Source organism: Grampus griseus (genome assembly GCF_964374135.1).
Source record: "Grampus griseus genome assembly, chromosome: 14".
NCBI classification, from domain to species: domain Eukaryota; kingdom Metazoa; phylum Chordata; class Mammalia; order Artiodactyla; family Delphinidae; genus Grampus; species Grampus griseus.
This window is the reverse complement of record NC_139008.1, coordinates 16673583-16697610: the sequence shown is the minus strand read 5'-3', so window position 1 is coordinate 16697610 and position 24028 is coordinate 16673583. Positions and strand designations below refer to the sequence as shown.

The 24028-nt window shown below is 43.1% G+C and overlaps 1 protein-coding gene across 2 annotated transcripts in view; it reads right to left on the bottom strand.

Annotated features, from left to right (window-relative positions):
- XPO6 (exportin 6) overlaps positions 1-23504 on the bottom strand; it is a 106111-nt gene extending 82607 nt beyond the window's left edge. For both annotated transcript variants that reach the window (XM_082670128.1, XM_082670129.1), the window contains exon 1: positions 23135-23504. In XM_082670128.1, the coding sequence (XP_082526254.1) occupies positions 23135-23137 (3 nt within the window). In that variant the 5' untranslated portion in view covers positions 23138-23504. The remainder of the gene's footprint in view (positions 1-23134) is intronic.
- Between the last annotated feature and the right edge of the window lie 524 nt (positions 23505-24028).

Below are 24028 nucleotides of genomic sequence, written 5' to 3'. Positions count from 1 at the left end.
AAAGGATCTGTTTACTGCTGAGGACCAGGAGTCAGGAGCAGGATGACTGCCAGTCATCTGGGCCAGAAAGCCCAATGGGTCCCACTATGGTAGTGAGAAAGCCAAAGCAGTATATTCGGTCCCTATGGGGACCAATTAGAGGAAACATCTTGTACACAGAGGACAGTGTGTTTTATGCTGGGAAAAACCAATCCACCCACTACTAGACAAGCTATAATAACAAGAGGCACCAATTAGCTACGAATGGACAGGTGCCCTGGTTTCAAAATTTTCCAGCAAATCTAAAGAAAACTACAGAGTCATGACAAATAACTGTCATTCCTGATTCTAGACTAGATCCTGTACTGGAGGGAAAAAATGCTATAAAGGACATACTGGGCCAACTGACAAAACTGGAATACAGATGGTAGATCAGATAAAAGTACTGAATCAATGTTAAATTAATTAAAGTTGACAACTGCACTATGGTTATGTAAGAGAATATCCCTATTAGGAAATATACTATCTAGGGGCAATGGACCATGATGTAGGCAACTTACTCTCAAATGATTCAGAAAATATCGTGTGTGTGTATATGTATGTATGTGCATAAATATACATAGAGAGGAAGTGCAAATAATGAAAGCAATCATGGCAAAATGTTAACAATAGGTGAGTTTGGGCTAAAAGTGTAAGAGTGTTCTTGGTACTACTACTTCTTTGCAAGATTTGTCCAATTGGAATTTTTCCAACTAAAAAATCTCATCTGTTGGATTGGTACTCTCCACCTTGCTCCTCACTGCTCCAAGCTAGCTGGTCAAAGAGGAAAGAAAAAGTGACAAAAGAGTACAATAAGAAGGAAAGGATTATGTTACTCTCTCAGATGCCAGATTTATTATCTCACACTGTTTCTGAAAAAGGATAATACATAGCCTAGACATTAAAAATTTTGCATCTGCTGGTTGGACAAGAACCACATCCCACTAAGAGCTAAAATACGTACAGCTTATACACTTACTTATTTATATTCTAGTCCGAAGGCTTTAATTAGACAGCCAAAGAAGCAAATGATAAAAATAGTTATTCTGCAAGAAACTGCCTAAAATAAATGTGTAATACAGCCAAGAACAGGCTCTCTTCACAATCCCATCTGCTTCTCTTTCCCAGGTACATATCCCAGGAGGATGAATGTTTATACCAGCATGCCTAGTCAATTAAACTCAAAAGATACTTAGTGAGCACATTTAACACAAGGCATGCTACCAAGAATTCCTAAAAGAGGACCACAGAATCTTAAGAGAGAAATAAACAAACCCCAGAGAACAGCAAGTCCAACCTCATTTTACAGATGAGGAAAATGAAGCTCAGAGTATCTTGCCCAAAGTCAGCCAGCTATTGGTCAAGTCACTGGGCAGGGCCACCAGAGTCCTTTCCCAGCGACGGCTCCTCTACCCCTTAAAGAAGCCCAGAGAAGTTCTGCTCCAAGGGCTGTGGGAACGATGAATGAGCTGGCATTACCCTGCATTTGATGAAATCAGGAAATGAATGGGTGCAAGGTTGATGGACCACCATAAAAACACACTGCAGGGCTTCCCTGGTGGTGCAGTGGTTAAGAATCTGCCTGTCAATGCAGGGGACAAGGGTTCAAGCCCTGGTCTGGGAAGATCCCACATGCCGCGGAGCAACTTAGCCTGTGTGCCACAACTACTGAGCCTGCGCTCTAGAGCCTGCGGGCCACAACTACTGAGCCAGCGTGCTGCAACTACCGAAGCCCATGCTCCTAGAACCCGTGCTCTGCAGCAAGAGAAGCCACCGCAATGAGAAGCCCGCGCACCTCAAGGAAGAGTAGCCCCCACTCGCTGCAACTAAAGAAAGCCCGCGTGCAGCAACAAAGACCCAACACAGCCAAAAATAAATAAATTAAAAAAAAAATACTGCAAATCTGAATCACAATTAACACTACAGCTCAAATGTAAATAATTTCATTTCACTGCTGTTACCACCTGCACCATTTAAGAGCAAGTCTCTTGTAAACCCATACCACCTTCCTCCTGAATTACTCCCAGAATGGCCTTTTAAATAAGTTAAAATAACATGTTTGTAATTTTGGCAAAAATCTCCAGACTATATTACAGACTGTTGGAATCTGGGGGAGCATAATCATTTCCCTTCTCTCACCCTCCCTGGTTCTATCCATTGATATACAGTCTCAAGAGATCAAGTACAGGTCAAAGTCTAATGTCCTCCTCAGGACGGGTAAAGCTGCAACCCCTTTCTCGTTCTAAACTGCCCTGGCCCGCCCATGCCTAGCCACGAGGGGAAGGCGGACACAGAGGAAGACAAGGTTCTCCTGAGAGGAAGCAAGTGAGAGGGCACAGGCACAAAGCTGGGCAGTGTTCTGATGCAGTCAGTGACCTTGCACCTAGTAGATACGGGCCTTGGTGCTGGGCTCCCCCCAGTGCAACCATCAAGAGATCAATCACTCTTGTGGGAAGAAAGAAATGCGAAGAGGGAGACAGGGCCCAGAAGACTGTGCTCCAGTACTGCTCCCACTTGGGGTACAGACGACAATCCCCTGAATGTGCACCAAAGCAGGAATGAGGGGACACAGAGAAGGTGCTTTTTACACGAGCAATGACAGAACTAACAGGCTGCATGGGAACCAATGCTACCACTGAGAGGTCCTCAGCCACAGCCTGGCAGGCAGAGAAAATACCAAGTGAGAGCCGGCCCCAGCTCCAGAATACAGCCTGCATAAATTTGGGCCAATCCTGCCAGCTCTTGGAGCATCCTTGGTACTAAATGCAATCAGGTGTGTGTACTGCATGTTGATTATAAAGCACTATGTAAATGTTGGCTAATACAGTAGTTCCTCTCTCACTACAGGTTTCTCTTAGCCCACCCTCATGTTTGGATTTGCTTTTATAAAGGCAAAGTCTCCTAAGTTGTCATCAGCTTGTCCCTCTCAATACACCCAGCACCACCTTAATGCTGTAATTCTTAATTTATGATCAGTCACATTACTCTAAGGCTCTCCGAGTATCACTGCCGACTGCCAAAGGGTGCTTATGTATCCCACACAACGTAAACAATGATGCCCACGGGAGCAGCTGCTGAAGGACCTTTGACGGTGCTACATTCTGCAGGAAGTGTGATGCTGCTACACAAGCAGAGATCTGCGTTCAGTAGGAGGTGACTCTTCCTGACTGGGGAGTTCTAAATGCTCCTCCCATCACCATAGATGACTACTAGTCACCAAGAAAGAAGACACCACATGCTCTGGTGAGAGCAACTCTCTCCACCAGGGACTATCCTGGGTGCTGGGTTCTGCACAGCACTATTAGTCGATGCAATTTTCTTAAGTTTTACTTTCAATAGTATGCTTGGTAATCACAACTGTGATTTTTAAAAAGCTGTAACTTTTACAATATGGAAAGCTATCGTAATATTGAAACTATTCATGTTTCTCTTCCTCCACCCCACTGAAGATTCACTGGGTTAGAAGACAGAACAATGGCAGTTCTGGGGATGTTTTTTTAGGAGTGGGGGAAGTGGAGGTGGGAGGTACACAGGAGAAAGGAAATGGATACTTAGCTCCTGTCCAACTGTCTGATCCTGCCAGGAATCCTGGCCTTGCTCACATCCCTGGATAATGAAGGGATGACTCAAGAAGCAGCCTTCTATCAGCCTCCAAACCCCACACAACAAGCATAATTAGCTTGAGACGGGAGCATGTAACCACCCTTCCTACAGTTCCCAACCGACCCTGCTAGGACATGGGGGAAAGGAGTAGAAACAGAGGTAAAGATAAAGTGCTGCTTTTGATTCCCACCTCCCAGCTCTGCTCCTTCACTCTGGGCAACAGCCCAAAGCCAAGGACTAGAAATTCCACACCATTCCACCTGAACGTGCCCTTCCACCATACAGCTGGCTGGGTACTCCCTATCCTGGGAATGCCTTAAAATGAATTGTCACAGCGTAACTGTGAGGGGTGTGGACTCTGGAGTCAGCCTCAGGTCTGTATCTGACCTCTAACTTTACCACTTTGTGCATGACCTGGCACAAAGTACTTAACGTCTCTGAGCCTCAGTTCTTCACCTGCGAAGTGGATTTACAACAGCTCCCCACCAGGTAGCTGTGAGAAGTAAATGACATAACACACAAAAACCCCTTGGCACCTTTAACTATAAATGAGCAGAACTCTTTCACTATATATTTCACTGATGAGTCAGTAAGCTTTAAAAAAAGGAAGAAACCAAATAAACAAAAATCCCACATAAGTCAACTAAATGCTCAAAAAAATTCCAAGAATGCCACCGTCTTCACTTTCATTTTTATAGTGATCAACCTACCAGTGCCGCACACAAAGAATAAAAGAACAGCACCATTGTCTTCCAGGCTTCTATTTGTGTTTGGGACAACATGGGTTGGAATTAGATTCATGATTCCAGCAGCAAAAGCTGTCTGGTCTTTTTTTTAAGAAAAACATATTACATAGAATCCCAATACATAAAATAGACTCCATCAGAGACTGCTTAATTAATGGGGCTGAAGGAGGAGAACCCAAACGCCTATCCAGCATTTGGGATACCTCCAAGAAAGTACCACATTAAAATTCCTCAGAATTAAAGCCCTTCCAAAAAAAAAAAAAAAAAAAAGCCCTTCCAGCTTCGATCCAGGTTCTACCAAGTCTGGCAAGTTTTCTTCAGGTAATAAATGGTTTATAAAAGACTGGTTTGCAAATTCTCCCTCAAGTATCTTTCAACTGCAAGCCTCTCACCACCACCCAGGGGCTTTGCCACCTGACCATCAGGGGTGATCAAGTCACCCCATCACCTGGCCCTGACCTGCCCCTTGGACGTCACCATCCCCATGCTCCCTCTTCCAGTTTCCTCAACCACCCTGTGCCCCAGCCAGACCCAGCTTCTCCACATAACAGCTCCATGTCTTCACAGATGCCATTCCTGCTACCTAGGATGCACTTCTCTACCCAGAAAACTCCTACCTATGCATTAAGACTCCTTGAAAATGGCACCACCTCTGTGAAGCCTACTGAAGTTCCCCCGGCAGGGCCGGCCATTCTTTGTGGGCTTCCTAACATTACACTGAACACGGTGAACTGAAATGACCTCTTTCACACAACACTGGCGAGATCATAAACCAGTGCCACCACAATGGAAGACGATTTAGCGGTTATCTACAAATTTTAAATGCATAGACAACTTCACCCAGCGAATATACTTACAGCAATTTTTTTTTTTCCTCCAAAAGTTTATGTGTCAAAGGACCTTCAAGTCAACACTGTTTGTAAAACAAAAGATTGGGAACAACCTAATTTTCCATCAAAGCAAGACTGGTTAAATAAGGTACATCCCTATCATGGAATACTATGCAATAGTGAGAACGCTCTATACACATAGGTATGTGGAACTACATCCAATACATTAAAATTTTTTAAAAGGCACGAAACAGTGTACCAGTATGTACAGTATGCTACCCATTAGTAGAGGCAGAGTAGGGAATATGAAAATACACACGCTTTTCTTTAAACTGGTAACGGTGGTTGCCTCTAGAGAAGAAAATGGGGTTCTGGGGACAGGAGAAGGGAAAGAGGCTGACTTTTCTCTGTACACTCTACTGTATCATTTAAATTTTGTACAATGTTCACTTGTTTAAAAAAGAAAACAGAGAAAACAACTAGAGAAAAAAGAAATTTCCTGCTAATGTGTGGGTCTCTCCAGTAGCCTGGAGTGCATAGGCAGAGACCACTTCCTAGTCATCTCTGTTCCCAGGGTCTAACTAGCACACAGCAGGCACTTAATAAACACTTGTTACAGGAATTATTTTAACTCTTTCTCTTATACTAAGTGAAGCTATAGTTACTCAATGGTGATAACTTAAAAAACTAACATTTACTTAGCACTCAGTACATACCAGGCACTGTCCTAAGGACCTGACATCAACTCCTTTAATCCTCGTAACAATCCCATTGCACAGATGAGGGAAATGAGGCCCAGAGAGATGAAGTAACTTGTCCCAGGTCACATACCTGGTTAAGTGGCAGAGCCAGGATTCAAACCCAGGCCCCAAACCCATGCTCTTAAACATGAGGTTATACTATTTTTCAGATACCTAGGAATGTATTAAAATTGCTAAACACTGAATGCATTCCTTACTTGAAAACTTGCTGCAAAAATCCGTCCTTAACTGCTTAATCATAAGCAATGTTGAAATAAAATGAGTTAGGCCACTGCCTACTTGGAGACTGAGGTATCTCTAATCCAAGTTCTGATCACTGGCTTTGCTGATTCACAATGACCCCACCCCACTCTCATGGGTATCCGGCTCTGGGGAAATAACACACTGACTAATGAAAACAAGACATTGACTTGCCCACAGAATTTACCATGGAAGCTATACTTTGTTCCATAAATAAAATCCTCCATCTACACCAAGCATTCCATTTCAGTGGGTGCCTGATCAAACTCTGAAGGCCTTTGGAAAAACGACCTGAAAAATGAAAAACCACACAAACACACAAAACTTCCCCCACTACCAAGGACTTCCAATGAAGATGTCAAACACGAAAAAGACACCCCGGACCCTCTCTGGTTGTCCTTGTTGTCCCCAACACCACTCTTACTCCTAAGCAAAAATTCGTACATTTCCTGAGGTATTATACATTAGATACTGTCACAAATGTATTCATTCATTTTTAGGCTGGCTATTTTGTTGCTATTGTTGTTATTTTTTGATGACACAGAGGGAAGCACCTTACCTAAAGTTCTCCAAATCATGCTGCTGTAGAGGTTAACTTCTAGACGAGTTTCCTATATAGTCCCAGCCATGGAATGTGCTGTCATTTCACTGGCTTTCACTCTCCAAGCCCATATTCTTCCAATCTTTGTCCCTATTTCAGGTTCCCTCCTCCTCCAAGGCCTGTAGCCCTCTGTTCACCAACAACAACCATAAACTAGGAATGGGACATCTTGACCAACTAAATATGCTGAATTCAAGACTGTTGCGGGGACTTCCCTGGAGGTCCAGTGGTTAAGACTTCGCCTTCCGATGCAAGGTTCGGGTTCGATCCCTGGTCGGGGAGCTAAGAACCCACATGCCTCGCAGCCAAAAAAAAAAAAAACACCAAAAAACATAAAATAGAAGCAATACTGTAACGAATTCAATAAAGACTTTAAAAATGGTCCACATCCAAAAAAAATATCTTTAAAAGAAAAGAAAAAGACTATTGCCATAGATGGACTGTCAATTTTCAAACTTTAATATTAATACATAGACTCAATTCAAATTTTATTTAATCTAATTCATCTTTTTTTCTGCTTTAAAGGATATTGAGATGTCATGTACTATATGATCCCATTTATATGAAACATCCAGAATAAGCATACCTATAGAGACAGAAAGCAGATTTGTGGCTGTCAGGTGCTAGGAAGAGGCAGAAATGGGGAGTGACTGCTCCTGGGTACTGGGTTTCCTCTGGAGTGATGAATCACTCTAGAACTGAAGAGTAGGAGTAGTTGCATAACAGGGTGAATGTACTTTAATGTCACTAAATTGTACACTTTAAAGTGGTCAACTTTCTGTTATGTGTATTTGAAGAAACAATAAAAATCAACTTAAGACTATGGAAAGAAAAAGTTAAAGGCACCATTTCTAATATATTACAGTAAGCGTAAAGGATACTTAAATAGTAACTAAAGTAACCATAAGGGATCTGTCTCCTATAAACAAACAAAAATAAAATCTAACTTGGTAAAAACTTTTCCTACAAAAAAAGATATTAAGGAATAATGAAAAGCCATTTTTTTAATCTACTAATTTTGCAACAATTTTCTTAAGACTACCCAATGCTGATGAGTATTTATCCATACCTAGTGGAGGAATAAACTGGCGTAACCTTTCTGGAAAATAGCTTACAACATACCTTAAAAATGTTTATACTAAATCTAAAACTATTTTAAAATAAAAGATTTATTAAAAAAAAAAAAAACTTCATACCCCCTTGGGCCCTTCTGGGAATCTAGCCTAAGGCAATTTTCTGAAATACAGAAAAAGCTTTTTGCAAAAACATTAATCACATATTATTTACAATGGCAAAAAATGGAACAATCTAACTGCCAAAGAATCCATGCAATGTGATATTATAGAGCCACTGTAAATATTTATGAAGTATTTAATGATTTGGAAAACTACTTATACTATGTTAAGTGGAAAAGGCAGAAGAAAAAAGTACATTTATAGTGTGATCTCAACCGTATTTAAAAAGTAAATAGAAAAAAAGACTGGAAGGAAACAAAAACGTTATTAGAGGTTGAATCAGATGGGGGTAATTTCTTGTCTATTTTATACTATCAAATAGTCTACAGAGTTCAAAACACTTTTTACAATCAGGAAAAATAAGCAAAAATCAAAAAATGGCAGAGAAGACCTTGTGATCACATCAGTACCTACTTTAACAGCCAAGCAGTACTGGAAGGAAGAAGGTGCAGAAACTGAGCTAAATTACTGGAAGACTTGGCTACTGTGGTTTTGTTTTTGTTTTTGTCTTTAATAAATCCCTATGGGAGAAGAGTATACAGGAACTCCCTGTACTATTTTTGCAACTCTTCTGCAAGTCTAAAATAACTCAAAATAAGATATTTAAATTGAATAAATAGGGACTTCCCTGGTGGTGCAGTGGATAGGACTCCACACTCCCAATGCAGGGGGCCCAGGTTCCATCCCTGGTTGGGGAACTAGATCCCTCATGCCACAACTAAGAGCTTGCATACCACAACTAAAGATCCCGCACGCGGCAATGAAGATCCCACATGCCGCAACAAAGACCCAACAGCCAAATAAATAAATAAATAGTTTAAAAAAATAAAATAGATAAACAACAAGGACCTACTGTAGAGCACAGGGAGCTATATTCAATATCTCATTAAAACCTATAATGGAAAAGAATCTGAAAAGAATATATAATGTATACACATATATTCTATATATATACACATATATTATATATATATATATGAATCACTTTGCTGTACACTTGAAGCTAACACAACATTATAAATCAACTATACTTCAATAAAAAATAAAAATTAGGGACTTCCCTGGTGGTCCAGTGGTTAAGACTCCATGCTTCCACCGCAGGGGACACACATTTAACCCCTGGTTTCCAAGATCCCACATGCCTCGCAATGTGGCCATAAAAGTTTTTAAAATAAAAATTAAATTTGTCTTTCTCTAAAAAGAGAATGCAGAATATAGAGGAATAATTTCCTAGGTAATAATAAAGCACATGGCTCCTTCCCTCAATAATTAAATAAAAACCTTTCCAGGAGTAGCTGCCTTCACAGACGTCACCTGCACTGCCTATTAGAACTCCTTATTCTTCAACATTTCAAAGCTTTCATCTTCACGACCCGACCTAAACACGCTGCGTTTTTTTTACTCTTCTGTGTATACCTGTGGCTCCATCTGTCCAAAATGGCCCTTCTGCTTCCCCACCACCTCATGTCCCAAATTCTATGCCTAGGGACTTCCTACTTCTGCTTTGAAACCCAACTCATTTGCCACCTCCTTTGGGAAGCCTTCCCTGATACAACCCTCCCATCCCCAGTGTGGCCAGGCTTTTTTTTTTTCTTTAAGTACAGTTATACCTCTTACAAAGTTATTTTTCTGTACTTATTCCCCAGCATTGTAATCATTTGCTGACATGCACATCTCTTCCAGAAGTTACAAACTTCTGTAACTTCTAGTCACCCTTTTCCATGCTTACATTCAATAGCTGTAGGCCAGCTTCCAGTTATCTTGCAACTCTGTTGCAAGTGAGCCCCCAAATTCACCAACAATGTTTCCTCCAGCTCCTGACTTTCCCTTTCAGTAAAGAATTACAAATTACACACATTCCAGTGAATAGAATAACACCACAAATTAAGTGTCTTTTCAACTTTCTCTAAATAATCAGCAACAGTTTGCAATGGCCCACCTAGTATGAGGAATTGTTTTCCTTTCCTTCCACACCTAGAGTATGGTGGATCCAAGGCACCAAGTTTTTAACATTGTTCTCTAATTTGTCCATAACTCCTTTTTGCTAACTAAGAACTTTAACTTCCTCAGATCATTTCATTTGCATCACCAGTTCTATTAGTTGAATTTCTTTGCAGGATTTTCTTTCATAAAGTAATGAAGATTGTCATAACCCTGAACAGTAAAGAACCCCCAGGCTGTACTGAGCTAGGAGATCAGCCGGGCCCACTCATGTGCCAGCCAAGTGAGTTGCTCCAGACACCTGAAGGTATTGCAAATCATACTTTTTTTAAATAACAAATGATTTATCAAAGGCTTTGAAGGTTACTGACAATCAAAAACACAAGTGTTACGTACCAAGGGTCTATCTACTGAGTATGCCAATAAAAGCAGTCTACTCAAAGCTCTCTTTCAATCTGTTCCCTCTTGAGGTGTAAAGGGGTATTTTCTCAAAACGTTTCCTTATATTTCTTTTGAGGTCTTTTCAAAAGCCTTAAAGTTTTTTCTCTTCATAAGAAGTCTCCTTTACAGATACACCAGGATATTTTTCAACGCTCCTCATAAAAGTATGTCTGTCCACAGAGCTCAGGAGACGTGGACCAGGTACCCCCACAGTAAAATGTGATGATGGCTACACAGCGCTCCTCAAGATAATGGATGTGCCTGGATCGTTAATTTGCTTGTAAAGATTGGGGAGGGAGGGAAGGGAGGAACAAAAGAAGAGAGGGAGAGAGGAAGAAAGAAAAAATATATATTGACTTTTAAACAACACAGGTTTAACATACAATTCAAGATTATCAAGAAACTTCAGGTTCACAGAGAGCTGCTATGACCTAAAGCCCCAGGACAAGGGCCTTCTCTTAAGCAGGTGTAGGCTCTCTCTGCCATTAGAGGAATTTCAGTAGAAAATCAGGGAAACCCTAAGCATGATCGGTAAACTCTCCTATGAAGCTACTTCATATATCTTTTTTTTTTAAACATCTTTATTGGAGTATAATTGCTTTACAATGGTGTGTTAGTTTCTGCTTTATAACAAAGTGAATCAGTTAACTTCATATACCTTTTAACATTCTAAATTCATGCACCCAATTAACAGGACCAGCAACAAATGATTACCAGAAAAATCACTTCATTCACCAGGGTGAGCACTGCAACTTTCTGGCAATAGAAGTTCTTTCCTATGATTAAACCTGTTCTTACATCATGTTATGACAAATACATATGAAACCAAGTGGGAAGGAATAGACAACTTAATTACATGGATCATCAGACAAAAGGTCTGATGGTTCAGAAAACTATCAGATTACAGCCCCCTCACCAAGACAATCTTTTTATTCAAGTCCACAATACTAGTACACAAGAAATAATAGTGTTCTTAACCTGACTAAAATTAGTGGCATGAGATTAATCAACCAAATGTGCAAGCTATTCCAAACCTAATTTTATCAACATTCTAAAACTATTCAGCCAAATTACATTTAAAAAAAAAAAAATGTTGGCTGACCCAACAGAAAAATGTATAGAGGTCAGGAATGGTCAAGTGACATAGGAAAAAATACACATGGAAATAAAACATCAAAAGATGTTCCACTTCACTCATAACTAAAGGACTGCACATGTTATTCCTGAAGTGCCATTTTCATCTTTCACATTAAAAAGTTTTATTGGTGTCAGCCAGAAGGTGGGGAAACAGGAACTATCCCACTAGTGAGAATATAAACTGATACAATCTTTTTGTAGAAAAAGCACTAAATACCAGAATTTTTAAATGTACTTTTTGCCCCACAATTCCACTTCTAGAAACTTATCCTACAATCTCACAAAATGGACAAAGAGAAATTTGATGTGTTTATTGTAGTACTGATGCAGCACACACTAGAAATCTAAAATATCCAACATTAGGGAACCAGGTAAAAACATTAAGGCAGGCATACCATGTTCTAGGGCAAAATGATAAAAGAATGATCCACACTTAAAGATATCCTAATTGAGTTACTGAACTTCAGCAATACAGAGTTCTCCTAGCAGTCATGCAAAAAAGGCAAGTTCTCTCTCACTGAGGTAAAGGGAGAATGCATTAGGCTAACCAGGCTTTTCCACACAACAACCTTCAATGGAAGAAAACAATGGAGAAATATCCACAGAATTCTAAGGAAAAGAATGTATGACCCATTAGTATTATACCCAGCCAAGTTACCATTTATGGATAAGGACGACAGACATTTTCAAAACAAATAATTCAGGGAACAGAGCAACCATGAACTCTATTGGAAAAAAAGTGTATACACACACACACACACACACACACACACACACGTATCAACTAATCAATGTTAAATGGCGAAGTGGTTGAGAATCCGCCTGCCAATCCAGGGGACAAGGAAGATCCCACATGTGGCAGAGCAACTAAGCCCGTGCGTCACAACTACTGAGCCTGTGCTCTAGAGCCCACAAGCCACAACTACTGAGCCCACATGCTGCAACTACTGAAGCCCGCGCACCTAGAGCCCATGCTCCGCAACAAGAGAAGCCCCCTCAATGAGAAGCCCGTGCACCTCAACAAAGAGTAGCCCCCGCTCACCGCAACTAGAGAAAGCCCGTGCACAGCAACAAAGACCCAACACCGCCAAAAATAAATAAAATAAATAAATGTTTAAAATAAATAAATAATAAAATAAAATTAATAAATTCAAGTAGACGGAGAGACCTCAAGAGCACTGTGCTCAGTGAAAAAAATCAATGTCTAAAGGTTCCGGCCTGCAGATTACATTTACACCACTCTCAAAATGACAAAACTGTAGAGATGGAGAACAGATTAGTGGTTGCTAGGGGAGAGGGAGGAGGGCTACAAATACAAAGAGTATTAGGAAAAATATACTCAGGCATGAGTTAGATCTTCAGCGGTGATGGGACAGCTCTGTACCTTGACTGTGGTGGAAGTTACATCAATCAATACATGGAATAAACTGCATAGAGCCATACACACACATGAATGCAGGTCAAAAAATGGTGAAAACTGAATAAGGTCTGTAGTCTAGTCAACAAATGCCATGTACTAATGTCAATTTCCTGGTTTTGATATTGCACACAGCTATGTACGGTGTCACCGTTGGGGGAATCTGGGTGAAGGGTACAACAGGAATCCTTGCACTCATTTTGCAACTTCCTGTAAGTATATAAAGTATATAAATATTTCAGAAAGTTTTTTTAATACAAAAAATAGTAAATTGATTTTTATTTTAAAACTAGCATGACCCAAAAAATCAGCATCACCACTTTTTTAATAAAAGTACTTATTTTAGATATCTAACCTCCTTACCTTATAGACAGATAGAAACAAAGACATATGGATTGTTAATCATAGTTCAGGGTAGGAGGATTTAGGGGATTTCTTTTTTTGCCACGTTCTTTGTATTGATACCTTTTGATACTGCTTGATTTTTAATGAGCATACATAATTTTTATACAAATTATCCAACTGTTAATCTAAAAAAAAACCCTGATCTATCCCAGGTCTGATTATTAGCCAATTTAAAAACTAATGACTTCCCCCACAACTGCATTTAACTCATAAAATACCTTTACCTTTTCAAGGAGTCTGAGATCAGAGATATTTTTCATTATAACCTTCATATAAAACAGCAGCAGACTGCTCTGATGTAAATTAACTACTGTGTATGCTAAGCCTAATGGGCTTAACTGAACTGAAATACATAAAGAAGCCAAGCAACCTTCCTCTCTGTTGTCCTGTTATGTGGTCCAGCTACCACTTTGCCCTCGAGTCACATTTTTTCTAATCTATCACATTAGAGCATATGCAGAAATATCTATTTTCTCGTTTGTTATCAGTGAACTTTTACCATCTTGCCCTTTCCATTACCAGGTGTAAATTATGCAGCTTTTAAGGTTAGATGACTAAATGTACTGTTTTTCCTGGGACAATATACCCAGTTGGGCTACATTTCAAGTAACGTTTGTCATCAGCAAACTTTTACCATCTTGCCCTTTCTGTTATGAAAGGTAAATTATGCAAGTTTTAAGGCTAGCTGGCTAGATGTACTGTTTTTCCTGGGACAATATACTCAACTTGGGTTACATCTGAAGTAAATATACCTATGTAAATGTGCATAGGCTTAAAAAGAAATCTAGTGCTACAGAAAAAACTTGGGCTGTGCGTTTAGAATCTTGGGTCAGCATCCCATCTCCATCAACTTGCTATGTAACTTTAAACAAGCTACTTATATTACCCTCCCTGAGCCTCGGGGTCCTCATCTTCCTCAACTGTAAAACAGGAACAGACAGTAATACCTACCTTGCAGGGTGGCTGTAAGATGAAATGAGGTACTGTCTGTAGTATACATGAGGGCCCCCAAACAACGGCTAACACAGAGTGTTGAAACACTCACAGACCTTTTTCCTCCCTCTGAGCCCCAGCTTCCTTCCCTTCCCATTAGCCTCTTTCACCTCCCTCACTTCTCTCTGCCTTGTGGGTTTCCTCAGGTACATCCACAGCTCTCACCTCACCCCACCCCTACTCCCACTTGTTCCCCAGCAGTCCTCCCAGAAGCAATCAGTTTTTGGAGCCTCACAGGAAGTGTACCATCTGCACAGCATTTGTTCTAACAATTCCTCTTGCTTACCTGCTCCCCACCTCCACCTGCCCAGGGCAAAAATGCTGCTATCTGAGCTTGCTGGCTGCATGGCTTTTGGAAAAACAGGGTTTTACTATATTCATACTCTATTTCAAGCTTACTATACTCTCTAAATGCTGCTACTATCATTTACTAACCTCAAGGGCCTACCTTGACCTTCTTGGATTTGTTTTCACACCTCTTTTTTGGGGGGGAGGCGGGGGGGGGGCGCATCACACAGCTTGTGGGATCTTAGTTCCCCAAACAGGGATCGAACCCAGGTCCTTGGCAGCAAACGCAGCGTCCTAACCACTGGACCACCAGGGAATTCCCATCACACCTGACCCTTTCAATTACCTAAATATCTGTTGAATGCTTACGGGGCACTGGAAATGTAAAGACTGAGATTCATTCTGATATGGGCTCATAAAGAGAAAGAACTAATCCTCTCCACTCCCAGGCTTGGAGGGGGAGGAAAGGAGAGGAAGCCAAGGAAAGGATGGAGGAGGTTCACATTTTGCTCTTCAAACTTCTGAGTTATTTGACACTTACTACAAGAATGTAGCCTTGTAATTCTTATATAATAAAAACAAATAAATCAAAATAATAAAAGCAAAAAAAAAGAACACCTAACTATAATCAAAGATGAGAAATGTTAAACTAGTGGCTGGAAAGCCTCAAAGAGGTAGGTAAGGTCTCAAAAAGAAGAAAAGGACATTCAAGCAGAGGGAACAGCACTGAACAAAGGCAGAGACGTACGAAAGCGTACTCGGTGTTCTGGGAATGACAAGTGGCTTGCTGTGGCTAGAGAACAAGATATAATTTGAGAAGTTTTGAAATGAAAAAGGGACCAGTGTTTGCCAACAGCCAAAAGATGGCACAAGGACTGAAAAGAGGCTATTTATGCATTCACTGTACTACGCCAACTTATGTAAGGAACTTGAGCATCCATAGATTTTGGTATATGCAGGGGCTCCTGGAACCAAGCCCCCGTGGATACCAACGGATGACTGTATATACTGGAGTCAGCACACAGTGGTCGTTGGTGATCTTGAAAAGTAGTGAAGACAAACAATCAGTCTGCAGTGGGTTGCACAACAAACCACTGGTGGAGAGGAAAAGGGAGGATGAAAAAGAAGCGGAAAGTAACAGCTACACATTCAGGAATTCCCTCCCTCTTCACCCCAGCTGGTGCAGTCACGTCTCCCTTGACTTGGACACATATGTCAACAATCCAACTACCTAAAAGTTGTCAAGATCCTTGTCCTGCGCAATGCCAATTACCTTCATCTCAACACAGCGGCATCTGCCTCCCTACCTACAGAGCCAAATCCCTTATTTTATCGGCACATGGACTGTCTCCTGTCATCTCCCTGTCAGTTTCTTTACCTGTCATCTCTTCCATTCCTACCAAATCCAACCACCAATTAATTAAAATTTCCTACTATTCCCAATCACCAGTTCAGAGGCTTCCAAAATCAGCTTGAGCTCCTCCCTTTTCTTCATCCCTTGAATCTGGAATCAGTCAGTTTTAAGTGATGACTCTCTTGGTCAAGTCTTCCTCTCCACTCCTAACTCCAAATCCAAGAACAGGCCTTTATCACATCCACACAGGCATGGTGTCCTATCTGTTTTCCCACACCAATCTAACCTACACACAGTAGATGGATTAATGTTCCTTTAAGAAAAATCAGCCGAAAAACAAAGCCAAACTCCCTTGGGTAGTACTGGAGGCCCTTCATAACCCAGCCCTTGACTGCTTTTATAAGCTTTCTCCCCAACCACTTCTTCACAAAAATCTCCACCATTGCCAAACCAGTCTATTATAGATCCTTTCATAACACTACACATTCAGTTACACCCTTCTCTTCTGAAATACCCACTCTGTGCAAGTTCTATGTACTCCCTTTCTCTAAAGGTCTTGAACACCCAAGACCTCCACAGCATTCCTAACTACAATGTAACTGTCTACTATGCCAGCAATTGTTCTAGACTCTCGGGATACATCAGTGAACAGAGCAAAGCTTTAGGGAGTTAATATTTTAGCACAAAAAGATAACAAAAAATAGATTTCATAAATAACATTAACCACGTAAAATGTTTAAAAGTGTAAATGCTACAAAAAGTAAAGCAGGACGTGAAGGACTGGGAGCTCTGAGATGGGGTTACAATTTTAAATAGGGTGGTAAGGACTGGCCTCACCGGGAAGATGCCTCTTGAGAAGGCCTCAAGGAGGTCACGCTAGTCATATAGACATCTAGAGGAAAGTGCAGTCCAAGCAATGGCAACAGCCAGGCCAAAGCCCGGAGGCAGGCACACACCTGGAGCATCTGAAGGACAGCAAGGAGGCCAGAGTAGCTGAACAGAGTGAACCAAGGGGAGAGTAGCAGGAGATGGGTTCAGAGTGTAACCATGGGCCAGAATATGGAGGGCACAGTAGGTCACGGAGGCGCACGTGGGCCACTGTGGCCTTCGCTCTAAGTGAGATGAGGAGCCATGGGAAAAAAACAAAGACATGATCTGCCTTAGACTTTTCAAAGGATCACGGAGGCTACTGTGTTAAAACAATCTATCATGGGACAAGGTCAGAAGCTAGGAGAACAGTTAGGAGGCAACTGCAGTAATTCAGGCAAGAGATGATGAAGGCCTAAACTAGAGAGACAGCAATGGAGGGAACAAGAAGTGATAAAATCCTGGCTACATTTCGAAGGTAGAAAACAATCAGCCTTCCTGATACGGACCAGATGTGGGATATGAGAGAAAGAAAGGTCAAGGATGACTCCAAGTTTCTGCCACAAGCAACTAGAAGGATGGAGCTGCCCCCAACTGAGAAAGAGAAGACTGTGGGTAGAAAAGAATTAAGGGGAAAGTCGGGAGTTGGGTTTTAGACAGGTTACATTTGACATGCCTGACAAACAAGCTTGCATGTCAAGTAGGCATCTGGATACATGAGAACTGCGGCTCAGGAGGGAGGTCTGGCCTGGGAGCTAACTAGGTCTGAGGCCTAGAGCACTCCAGCTGTTCAAAGATCAGTGCGATGAGGAAGAAATATCCAGTAAGATGGCGGAAAAGCAAAAGCACATTTTAGTGTCCTGGAGGCCAGGTGAAGAAAGACTTTAACAGAAGGGGGAGTGTTCAACATGTCCAATGCTACCGACAGATTGACTAAGATGAGAACTAACCCCTGCGTTCAACAGCAGCGGGGTGGGACCTTGACAAGTGAGCTTGGGAGAGAATGGAAGGTGAGGAATCAAAGACCACTCCTTCCTGGAGTTCTGTTGCACAGAGGAACAAGGAAATGGGGCAGCAGCTGGCCAGGAAAGTAGGAATAAAGGTATTCACGATGAGAAAAAATAGCATGTTTGTGTACTGTGCATATAAATGCACATAAAGCCCTACAAAGTCCTAAGTACTCAACGAATGTTAATTCCTTCTTTCACTTCCACCCCTGACACCTATTACTTTCTATTATCTTTATTGATACATATCTAATCTTTGTAACTATCTGCAAACTTTCAATTAGAAGGCTCTCCCCCCCCCACCCCACCCCACCCCACCACCCCCCACCCCACCCCCCGTGTCCAGCTGTCAAACTCTTCCTAACCCTTCAAGACTCAAATATTCCTCCTGGGAAATCTTCCCTGTTCCCTGTCCTCAGGAATGCCACCTTTGTATCAATGCATTCTGTGTTAATGGTCACCCTTAACACAGCCTCTCATAATTACCAGAATATATGTCCCATTTCCTCATTGAACTGACCTCTAGAGGGCAGGGACAATACTATCCCTCCTGGGGTGAAAGTGTAACAGTTGAGAGCACTGAGTCTTGAGCCAGACTGCCTGGCTCTGAATGCCAGTTCTGCCACTTGGTTGTAGTGTGAGCTTGAGAAGCTGCCTAACCATTCTGGGTCTTGAATGTTCTCATCTATAAAATGGGAAATAAGAACTTCCCTGGTGGCACAGTGGTTAAGAATCCGCCTGCCAATGCAGGGGACACGGGTTCGAGCCCTGGTCCGGGAAGATCCCACATGCCGCGGAGCAACTAAGCCTGTGCACCACAACTACGAAGCCTGCGCTCTAGAGCCCGAGTGCCACAACTACTGAAGCCCGCGCACCTAGCGCCCGTGCTCTGCAACAAGAGAAGCCACCGCAATGAGAAGCCCGTGCACAGCAAGGAAGAGTAGCCCCCACTCACCGCAACTAGAGAAAGACTGAGTGCAGCTATGATGACCCAATGCAGCCAAAGATAAAGAAAAGAAAAGAAAATGGAAAATAACAATAGCCTCTGCCTCCTGGAATTGTTTGAAAGAGTAAATGAGTTAACATATGTAAACTCATTAGCCTGGCATATGCTAAGCCCTATAAATACAGACTCTTTAACATATTGTATCCACAGTACCTGGGATTTTAAGCTTGATGAGGGAAGTCAATAAACAAATGAATAAACTGAGGTACTCAAAAGCTGGCCTACCATACAGAATTACTTCTCTGTACCACATTAATAGTGCTTTTGGGGTCTGCTTAGCAGGTAATTTTATCATTTGAACCATGTCATCTACTAATTTTTTCACAAGCTGTTCAAGTCATTTCTGGATATATACTTGTCTCCCAGACAACCTCTAATGCCGTGACTGCCACAGAGCCCCTCTGACAACCGCTGAACCTTTCCCTGCCATCTCCCTCCACCGCCACAGCTTCTTCACGCCTCCCGCCCCGGTGCACAATCCAACACAGTTGCTGAACTAACAGAAGACACACCAACTGAGTGGCCAAATTTAAGGTCTGATTTTCCCTCCATTACAGGGACCATTCATGAAACACGACAGTCAAAAATAAGAAAGTAGGGCTTCCCTGGTGGCTCCATGGTTAAGAATCCGCCTGCCAATGCAGGGGACACGGGTCTGAGCCCTGGTCCAGGAAGATCCCAACATATCGCGGAGCAACTAAGCCCATGCGCCACAACTACTGAGGCCCGCGCACCTAGAGCCCGTGCTCCCCAACAAGAGAAGCCACGGCAATGAGAAGCCCGCACACTGCAAAGAAGAGCTGCCCCTGCTCGCCACAACTAGAGAAAGCCCACGCGCAGCAACGAAGACCCAACACAGCCAAAAATAAAATAATTAAAAAGAAAAATGAGAAGGCAGACTTCCCTGCTGGTCCAGTGGTTAAGACTCAGCACTTCCACTGCAGGGGGCACAGGTTCGATCCCTGGTGGGGAACTAAGAGCCCACATGCCTCGCGGCACAGCCAAACATAACAAAAATACAGAGTTCAAAAATGAGAAGACTTTGTAACCAAAGCAATCTTCTAAGCAACTAAAAAAGAAAAAAAATGCTAATTTAAGTAAGGGTTCAATTTTGCACAAAATTTCCACAATAAGCAAAGCTCATTTGATATTAAGTAACAACTTTTCAGAGAAGTAGTGGGAACCTCTAAGATGTTACATCACTTGAGAACTCATGGGAATTCAACCCAAAATGATGATTTAATCCAATGTAGTTAGAGTTTAACTGTTCTAGGAATTCTGTACTGCAACTACAAATTTTTTTTAACTAGCTCTAAATTTGCAGGTCAAAATCCCTCCTCCTAGAGGGACAGTTTAAAGGAAATTCCCATGCTCCCCAGCCCTCATCACTATCTCAGAACCAAATAAAATATAGTTGGATAACATTCCCAACCAACTTCCACATGAGGAAGCACCTGCACCTCAAGGAGCACAGGCTTTGGAGAAGAGCACCTTGGACCCAAATGCCGGCTCCACCACTTGTTAAACAGGTATCCTACACCAGGTCTGTTCATCTCCTCCTCTGGTAGTAACGGCAATAAGGTAACCAACCTACCAGTGTTGGTGTGCTTAACTGATACTGAGTGACTGAAAGAAAAACCAAATAAATGAAAAACAGCTAGCTTAGTATAGATACTTAATAAATGGTAGTTCTATCATATTACACCATTTTCATCTTAATAGAGAGTTGAAGTTTTAAAAAGAAGATATTACAAAGGCCCATACTTACTTGCCAACTCTTTAAACGCTTTTTAAAGTAAAAATGTTAAGTCAGTAAGAAATGGAAAAAAGTTCCTGGAATAAAGAACTGTGATCCCAGGCAAAAGACCCTCCTCTGGGAAGACACAAATCAGGCAATGGCTTCCTTGCGACCAGGGACAAGGCCTGCCCTATCCACACCCCTGAACCTGGGACACCTATAGGAGATGAACCCCTGGTGTCAGTACTGCAAAAAGGATGTAATTTGACAGTCCTATTCACCTTAATCCGCTGTGGTCACCCACTGTGTGCTAAAATAAGTGAGGGGTAGGCTATAGAAAACTTGACTCAAAACTTACCTCAGAAAAAATTGTAAATGGTAAAATCATGAAGTCAACTACTACTACTTTACAATTACTGCTCAAAGGTGGTCATTTTCATAAAACTCTCCTGACCGCCAATTAAAATGGAACCTGAATACAAGAGTGCCTGGCCAGCTTAAATCAATAAACAATAAAATTCTGTCCAAAGGTTCTAAAGCAATGTTGTCAGCTACCCGAGGGGAGGTACGTGTCTATCTTGTTTAGCTGACATTCGCTAGAGCCTCGAATATAGTGGCTACTTAAAATTCATTAAAAGATTTGTACATCCATGTTCACAGCAGCATTACTCACAACAGCCAAAAGGTGGAAGTAATCCAAGTGTCCATCAACAGATGATCGGATAAACAAAATGTGGTCTACACACACAATGGAATATTATTCAGTCTTAAAAAGGAAGGAAATCCTGACAGATGCTACAACACGGATGAACCTCGCAGACATTATGCTAAGTGAAATGAGCCAGTCACAAAAAGACAAAAACTGTACAATTCCATTTATATGAGGGACCTAGAGTAGTGAAATTCATAGAGACAGAAAGTAGAATAGTGGTCACTAGGGGACAGGGAAGGGAATGAGAGTTACTGTTTAATGGGTACAGTTTCAGTTTTACAAGATGAAAACAGTTCTGGGGATGGACGCACACAATGCGAATGTACTTAATGCTACTGAACTATACACTTAAAAATGGTTAAAATGGTAAATATTATGTTACATATATTTTACCACTATTAAAAAAAATTCATTGAAAGAATCAATGAAGGATTACTGAATACTACTTTCATCGTTCACTAAATATTATACCTCATACCTTTAGATTATTCATTAGAAAATCCCTGTCTCCACATTTTATAGCTGAGGAAACTGGGACTCAGAGAGCTTAACTGACCTGCCACTATCCTACATACAGTATCTATTATACAGTGCTGCTTGGCATTAATGGTGCATTTTATCTGACTGGTTGTAAGCCCCACGAAGGCACGGGCTATGCCTTAGGGCTTCTTTCTCCGCCCAGAACCTAACACATAACCCACAGGCCCCTTGAAACTTCTGAAAACCCCACTGGCCTGAACAGTTGTATTACAGATGTAATCCCCCCCTGCATCCCCTTCTCTACTAGACCACTAGTGTGGAAGACGTAAAATGGGCAACCTTAAGAACACTTCTGTAACTGGAAGTGGTCAAACACAGGCCAGGCAACCACCCCAGCGGGCTTACTATGTTCCAAAAGCTGGGGCAGATAAAAGTTCAGACAATTTCATCTTTGAGAGTACTGAGTCTACTGCAATAGACAATTACAATAACAATAAGACAAATGCTTAAAAACAGATGTGACCGCACAAACCTAAGGAAGTACTGACAGTGCCTTTGGGTCTGGAAAATGTGGAATGTTATCTTCAGAAGTGGCTTCTGAACTAGATCTAGAAAGATGAAGAGTTCTCCAGGCACTACCAGGGAAAAGGCCAGAGCATGTAGCAGAAAGAAAGGCAGAACGGGTGTCAAAAGAACAGGCCAATTCCTGACTTTGATTCCTAGTTCCTATGATCTAGGTAAGTGACCTCTGAAAACCACAAACCCTCTCAGCTGCCCCGTATATAAACCTACAGCAAGACCCCCTCCAGCTCTGTGAAGTGTGTTCTATCAAATAGGAGCTCTGAAATCAAGACTGCCTGGGTTCAAATCTTGCCACTGTTACTTAAGAGTGACCTTGAGCTGGGTAATTAGCTGCTCTGTGCCTCAGTGTCCCCACTTCAGAACACAGGGCTGGTATGCTAATTAAATAACACACGTCAATCACTTTAGCACAGCGCCTGGCACATAGTAAGCACTCAATAAATAAATGATAGCTACCATCATGATGAGCTGCTACAATGTAAGAGAGGCAAACACCAGATGCAAGGGTTGTGTCCGCTTGGCGTCCAGGTCCCTCCCAGTTCTGAGCGATCCCGAGGGGGAGGGGGGATGGGAGCTCAGAGCCCGGCTGCAAACCCTGCACGCATGTGTCACTGTCGGGCTCGGCACGCGCCTCTCCCCGCCCCGGGGAGAAGCGATGGCTCAGCAGTCCCGGGCCCGCTCCCACCGCTCAGACCCGGCACCCGGGAGAGAAGGGGCCCCGACCCCACTTACCATGCTGGCTGGGGGAGAGGGCGGCTCAGGTGAGCTAGCTCTCGGGCTTCGGACACGTCCCGCTCGCACAGTTCAGGTCATGGTCCCGGCAGGCTCGGGAAGTCCCCCACCCATGCAAAGACAACCGCCTCCCCACCCGGGCCCCGCGGGGACCCTCTACAAAGAGCACGGCCCCCTGGCCCGCCTCATCGGGGACCCCCGGAACAATTCATCCAGACCCACCCGCCCCTCCGCAAGGAAACTGAAAAAGCAGGAAATGGGGCTCGGAGGCCGGCGAGGAGAGCAGCGGCTCGGGGCCCCCCGCCCGGGCCCGACCCCCAGTGGGAGGCTCCGGGCCCAGGCAGGGGCTCCCCGGCCCCCGCGTTCAGAAGTGGCGGTGGGCCCGACCCCGAGGCTGAAGGGGCGGACGCTGAATGGGCCTCGGCGGCGCAGCCCGAGCGGCCGGCTCAGGGGAAAGGCCCGAGGGCCCGAGCTATCCTTGCCGCCTCAGCCCACACGGCCGCCGCCGCCGCCCCCCGGAGCATCCCTGCGCAAGCCCGCTCCAGTGCTGCCCGCTCCCGCCGCGCGGCCGCCCCCAACCAACAGCCCCAACGCGCCGGAAGTGGCGAGTGCCCGGCGCGGCCCCACGGCGCGGCCGCCGGGCTGCGGCGCTGGAACCGGACCAATCCGGAATCGAGCGGGCGGAGGCCGGGGGGGTGCGGGGCGGGGCCGCACCTGACGGCTCCCTCTGGCACCGCCCCCATTCGGCCCCGCCCCGCGCCCGGCGCCCTCCGCCAGTCCACGCGGGCCGGCGGCCATGTTGGTAAAGGGTACCGGACCTGCCACCTTGGTAAAGTGTCGATTTCTCTTTCGTTTCCTGCGCTCATTCATTCCCCATATCTTCATGGAGCGCCT